The sequence below is a fragment of the Epargyreus clarus genome, unplaced genomic scaffold (assembly GCF_041222505.1).
Source record: "Epargyreus clarus isolate Ecla_fem2 unplaced genomic scaffold, WU_Ecla_fem_2.2 ptg000003l, whole genome shotgun sequence".
NCBI lineage: Eukaryota > Metazoa > Arthropoda > Insecta > Lepidoptera > Hesperiidae > Epargyreus > Epargyreus clarus.
The window spans coordinates 16,243,160-16,249,738 of NW_027332211.1; the positions used below are offsets into that span (position 1 = coordinate 16,243,160).

Below are 6,579 nucleotides of genomic sequence, written 5' to 3' on the forward strand. Positions count from 1 at the left end.
TCAAAAAAACTGTTTTCCCCTATTTTACCCTCTTAAGGGTAGAATTTCCAAAAGGCCTTTCTTAGTATTTATTCAAGCTATATAGAGAACCTGTGTGCAAAATTTCAGAACTGTAAGATCCTTGGTTTAGGCTACACTTTGATTTCTGAAAAATGAAAAAGTCATTTAGTTAGTCAGTCAGTCAGTCACCTCACTGTTTTATATATATACAAATATGTTTTTTAAAACTCCGTTTAATTTCCTTTCATTTGATACCCTACTTGATAGGTTCGGTTAACTTTTTTTTTTTAATTTGTTACTATTTCGCGCCAAAAATCCGCCATTTTGTTTTTTTTTTTACTAACACCTATCTAAGGACACTCGGGTCATTGAGACAAATATAATGACACCTTAACTGTTGAAATTCATCCAGCCGTTTGTTAGATCGGATCAAATAAAGAAAGACAAACATACAAGATACGCGCGAAAAACATAACCCTTCCTTGGCAGTCGGGTAACTAGGCAGTCGGGTAAAAAAACACAGAAGGAAAAAAAAGTACCTGTAACTTAAACTATTATCATAATGTTGAAGAAAAAGGATACAAAAAAAAAGATATATGGAAGTCAAACTCTAACCAAAGCAATACAGATGAATCTCTGTATTTAGAATCTACTTTGGTTAGGGATTTAAAATTTAGCGAGTTTTGATTGATTTAACGAAACTGCAGTGTTTCCGCAAAAAGAGAACTATCGTATTCATAGTGATTTGATGTGATTTCTATGCACAGCCGTGAAATCGGGCCATTTTCACGTTTTTTTGATACTCATAATGAAGACAAGAACATTTAGTGACTTTCTGTTCGTATAATGTATTTAAGATTTTTATTTTAGCTTCGTGATGTTTCGTCGAATAGCTAGAACCCTTGTCATCATCCCTATAAAATGGAGAAAATGCCATTTTAACGTTAAAAATGTTAAAATAAACGATAGCTATAGAATGGTACTGTCAAGACTGTTTTTAAACGGTCTTAACGAAACGTTCAATAAAGATGTTATTTCCACATTTCAGTTTTTTATTAGAATAAGCACAATAAAAAAGTGTACCTTTTAAAAAACGCATATGGCGCATCTGTGGCACCGGTTCCTTTCACTCACTGTGCAACCGGCTCCCGGTCACGTCACAGACAAGCGGTATAATTTTTTTCACAAAATAAATTAAAATTTTCCTAATTTTAGTACTTATTTAAAGAAGTAGTTGGTTAGTAATGAATTTTAAAAAATCTCCAATTTCACTTTTACAACAATAACTGTACTTACTAAACAATATTCTATTCAGGAAATAAGCACTGCAAATATTTGAAGTCTGCTTACATTCAATCGTTTTATGACGATAGAAGTCCATAGGTGACAAAAATGCTTCGGACGCATCTGTTTCAAATACTCTTTGACTTTCGGGGGAGTGCGCGTGCGCGCGAGGCAGTAATCGCTGGCCGCTTACTGCCTACCGTGTCGTGTTCGATTCTCAAGGACGTTGGGCTATCATTTCGCCTTAAAGCGTAACGGGTTTCTAAATACCAACGACATAAATATTCTTCTTGAGCCTTGATTTTTTATTCGACTACGGTAATGATTTTCACGTATGTACCTATTTATTTACGTCTCATTCTACGACATGCCCACCAGCCCAAAAGTTTAACATATACGGTGTTGTAGGATTATTGAGTAAGTAAGTCTATAATGTATAGCCAGTTGGGTTTTCGGTTTTTTAAAATAATTAGTACTTATTAAAGGCTGCAAAGGTTTTCGGACTTCTCCTCGAAACTTGGAAAGACCTGGAGAATAGGTAAGCCACGACGCCGCTCAAATGGCCCCGAATGGTGCAGAATAGATGAATTACACTGGTAGTGTATTATTACAATAATACGTATTCAATTATGTAGTTACTCTAAGATTAATAATCTTTTATGCACAGAAACCACTCGTCCCAATAATTAGCTATTTTATAAAATATATATTTTCAATAAATAGAACACGGACGTAGTAATCATGTGGTTTTGCAATCATAAGGATTAAGGAAAGAAAATAAAATATAATGTTGATAAATTTTATGTTTTTATTACTGTTATATACATACGTATATGTACAAATTTATGGCGAAATATATAACTATTTATCACATTGAGCCTTCTTTTAGTTGACACGGAGCTTCTTCAGTTGTTATTCATGTTATTCATAGTTTATTAATGTCTGTAACAAAAAGATTATTAATGAGGTGAGGTTACGATAATAAAGAACCAATGGATGGTATAAAAACTTGTTCCAAAAGTAAATCATCCTGGGATCTGCTGCGACTACTACATTTTTTCTATGATTTAAGTAACTCATCATAATGTCAAACAAAATTACATCTTGCATATGTACATTACTATAATTATATCGTCCTTGGAGGTTTCTTTTGTGCAGTTTGATAATCCACCAATAAGAATATGCAATTGATGCAGGTAGGTCGGTAACTCATATTATATTCGTACTTAATAGCTATATATTATTACGTTTAAACTAAATAAATATAAGATTACTAAATGTTTACCCGTATCCTCCTTTGCCAGAACTAGAATGGGAGCTGGCGCTAGCACTGGCACTGGATTTGCCACCGCCTCCGTAACCGCCATGTCCACCATTACCGCCGCCGAGGCCGCCTCCGAGACCGCCGCCACCGCCATGACCGCCTCCGAGACCGCCGCCACCGCCGTGTCCACCTCCGAGACCGCCACCGTTTCCGCCTCCGAGACCGCCGCCACCGCCGTGTCCACCTCCGAGACCGCCACCGTTTCCGCCTCCGAAGCCGCCACCGTTTCCACCGCCGAGGCCACCGCTATGTCCACCTCCGAGGCCGCCACCATTTCCACCGCCAAATCCACCGCCGTTTCCTCCACCGAGGCCGCCGCTGTGGCCACCACCGCCGCCGAGACTACCGCCTCCATGGCCACCTATAAAAAATGGTAAAATTATATTTTTGCTGATAATGATTTTCCATAATATGTGATTAATAATAGGAAAAGAATATTACCACCTAGACCGCCACCGCCACCTCCGCCGCTGCCGCCTCCAAAGCCACCACCGCCTCCGTGGCCGCCACCGCCGCCGCCTCCGTGACCGCCGCCGAAGCCGCCGCCTCCTCCAAATCCGCCACCACCACCACCACCACTGTTACCACCGCCGCCATAACCTGTAGTGAAAAAAGAGACTTGATGAACTCTACGTAAAGTGTACCGAAACTATGTAAATTTTAAATGCTTAATAATACTACTTTTAATTACAAAGTTTAAATTAGACAAAAAATAATTCACTGAACAAATTATTTTATTATCTTGTTTCTGCTTAAGCTACTGAAGTCAAATTTTGAAAGCCTTAAAATCACTAAGTAAAAATTACAGGTAGTTACTACAATAAAAACAAAACTGTATAATAAAGAGTTGTCGTACCTGGTGCGGCATGGATGCAAGCTACGAGGCCCAGGGCCAACACGGGTACCAATAGTCTCGCCATCTCGACTGGACTGTACCCCACACTGCCCGGCTTCGGCTTATATACAAACTTGCTTATGTCATGAGCGGGCAAATGTTTACAATACTCTTCACTTTTTGTAACGCATAAGTTTTTGTTCAGTACTGTCGAGGTTCGGACTAGCCAAATGAAATAACGAGTTTGGGATGTAATCGATGTAATTAACATCTCAAGGCTCTGAGGACTCAGAATGAAGATCGTTTTAAGATACCAAGCTCTAAGACACTAAGGCTTTGTAAACTTTTATTTTTTTGTTCTAGGAATGAGTTACTTTAGTAAGGAGTGAGTTTGTGTGAATTGGCGATATGTGCAAAGTTGGGCATTTTAATACGCAATTTCTTGTATCTATATTTTATAAGTAATAGACTTCTGAAAATCTCCTGAATTATATTTGCCAAAAATTAAATAACTACACGCATACTTTGTTTCATCATAAAAATGAAAATATTATAAGTATAGAGTTTATTTTAATTGTAGTAAGTGAGCACTAAAACATATTTACATAAAAATAATCCTAAAGTCTTTTCGTCATTTTAAGCTAATATTCGGCTTTCCGTGTCCAATCTTGTTAAATATTGTTTGACAATGCGAACGAAGTCGGCGGAAAAGGCAAGTTAAACATATAAACAAAATGGAATAAATCATGTTTCCACAATGTTTACTACTTGCTTCTAAGAAGTCATAGGCGACTTGAAACAGATTCAATCGTTAGCGGGAAGTAAGTCTACGTCGAATGCGGCGGCATTCAAACTAACTATTGAACTCTGATAAATCTAAACATATTAAGATAATTGAACTACCTGTCTGTTAATTCAAATAAGCTGTCAATTGTTTAATTGGTTGCTATCATTTTTAACCGACTGTCGAAGGTAATGTCAATCGATCGTAGGCATGTTTATAGGTTTCTCTCATTCCTGGCGAGCCCTACAGCCCAAACAGCTTCACGGATTTTATTACGAAAACCGAAAAAGTAGTTAAAATCTTGTCTGCCGCCGAAAACAGTGTTTATTAAAGAAATCTAAAATTATAGTCAACTAAATAATTTCAATTGTTTTCCATTTTTTTTGGCACTGTACAAAGCCACTGTAAGACAAATAAACAAGATTTCGGTTTTCCTAATGATATGTGAATAGTCGTTGGATTCGTCTCTATATTTAACAGTCGGGTTTTTTTGTTTTTTCATAATAATTCTGCTGTATCTATCTATCTGCTGTATAGAAATTGTAACATGTTTTTATGTGTGCCATTTCAGAGAACTGTTATGTAATTGTTTTGATATACTAAACGTAGGTGGAGTTTCTTGATTTGCCTCGTCTGTTTATTTCGGTGAAGTACCTAACACGTAGGTATAAACTTAAATCCGCGTAGCCAATTTTCATGTTGAATCCTATAAATGCAAATAAAACGTAAGTACCACTTTGTTAGCACTATTTGCTATTTCAATCAAACAATAGACTAAACACTATTTACACAGATAAAATTAAAGATATATCCGGTTGATATGATATTCATGATAAGCAGTGATAGTTTAGTGGTTAAAATGCGGCCTCTTGATCGAAGGGTACGAGATTTAAATCCCAGGCACGCATTTCACTGTTAGATATCTATTATAGTTAGTAGAATAAAATAAAAACATTAAAAACAGCCTGTTAAAATAAATTAATATATGACATTAATTTATTAATCTTTAAAATAATTGGCACAAATTTAAAATAATATTTAAAATAATTGGCAAATCATAAACAAGTGGCAATTAACACCCATGGACATCATAACTATACACATATATAACTTTAGATATAAGATAGGACATAAATAACTTCAGATAGTTCTACCTAAGGTCTTTTACAGATAAGTTGACCCCTAAGGAATAAGTTGAAAGGGCTAGGGCATTTATCACACGAAGAACTGGAACCACGAAGGGTTCTTTACCTTGCATTGGATGTATTAAGTGTCTACTTTCTAAGTTACTTTAAATTTAATTTAGCGCTTAGTAAATTTAAATTTGGTATCGGGGATCGGATATAATACAAACGACTATGATATACTCGTAATTTCAAGTATGTATTTGTATAAGTTGCGACATTGAGATTGGCTGCAACGTTTAGACCGCGTGGTGGAGTGTTCATCTTTGATCTGAGCTGCCGTGGGTTACGAGTTTGATCCTCGGCAAGTCAGGAATCTGAATGATGAATTAGATATTTGTTCTGGGTTTAGGTGTGTTACCATGGCTATGAGTGTAAAAAGCATTAAGTATTTTTTTTTTTCAAATTATTTATTTGAAGTTAGACTAGACTATTACATGACTTTTTGTCACATTTACAGCTAGGAAGTGAAATGACAGCCATGTCCATTGTTTCAATTAAAACTAACGCGGAACCCTCAGACCACGTAAAGATTTTTTGTCTCTATTTATAAATATATTGCGCGCCGATCGATAGTTTTTGTTGGTATTGAATCATTCGGAGAGCACCGGCTTCGTGGCTGCATAAAAAGTGTATGTTGTTAAATAACATCGGTGGACGTTTGTGGCTGCTACGTCAAAATCGGGGGCTTCTATGATTATAACTTTAAATATAACTCGAACTTTTGTATGATCTTAATGGAGTAAATGAACTTGCATTACATTTCTTCATTAGTGTTTCACGGACATTTAGAATTCATCTCAGGTAGGATCTTGTAAAAAAAAACCTGTTGTTTTTGTATAAGGTTGAGTAGCAAACCGGCCGAGTGGCTGGCTCGGCCAGCATCGACACCCTTGCAACTTGCACGCAGAACTGCTTCACGCTAGAAATAGGTATGACGGTGGTACCATCAAGAATAAAAGCGTGCAATATCCCATAAAATTTAAATACGAATGCGAATTAAAAATACATCCAATACCTACATTTTATTAATCTGTTAAAATGAATCACTTGTACAGGCAAGGTGACGCAATGAAACTATTGTGATGCAGTACGGCGTACAGTTAAAAATATTTAAGAGTATTTAAAAAAAAACTTTTTTTACATTATTTTTTAATTCTTACCAGGT

The 6,579-nt window shown here is 36.3% G+C and overlaps 1 protein-coding gene across 2 annotated transcripts; it reads right to left on the reverse strand.

Annotated features, from left to right (window-relative positions):
- Window positions 1-2,074: 2,074 nt before the first annotated feature.
- LOC140755610 (uncharacterized) lies at window positions 2,075-3,622 on the reverse strand. Of its 2 annotated transcripts, XM_073090918.1 has the most exons (5): window positions 3,465-3,622; window positions 3,050-3,208; window positions 2,793-2,969; window positions 2,570-2,738; window positions 2,075-2,226 (listed from the first exon to the last, which is right to left on the reverse strand). In XM_073090918.1, exons 1-5 carry the CDS (start codon window positions 3,526-3,528, stop codon window positions 2,220-2,222), a joined length of 576 nt encoding a protein of 191 aa, XP_072947019.1. In that variant the 5' UTR covers window positions 3,529-3,622; the 3' UTR covers window positions 2,075-2,219. The 2 variants fall into 2 exon arrangements, with proteins under 2 accessions (XP_072947019.1, XP_072947009.1); XM_073090908.1 differs by having other exon boundaries at window positions 2,570-2,969.
- Between the last annotated feature and the right edge of the window lie 2,957 nt (window positions 3,623-6,579).

What these genes read in the sequence shown, in the direction of transcription:
- LOC140755610 (XM_073090908.1), bottom strand. Translation starts at nt 3,528, where the DNA reads ATGGCGAGACTATTGGTACCCGTGTTGGCCCTGGGCCTCGTAGCTTGC. An exon ending in TTGCATCCATGCCGCACCAG is followed by an intron (nt 3,209 to 3,464) that starts GTACGACAACTC and finishes TTTTCACTACAG; the next exon opens with GTTATGGCGGCGGTGGTAAC. An exon ending in TGGCGGTGGCGGTCTAGGTG is followed by an intron (nt 2,970 to 3,049) that starts GTAATATTCTTT and finishes CATTTTTTATAG; the next exon opens with GTGGCCATGGAGGCGGTAGT.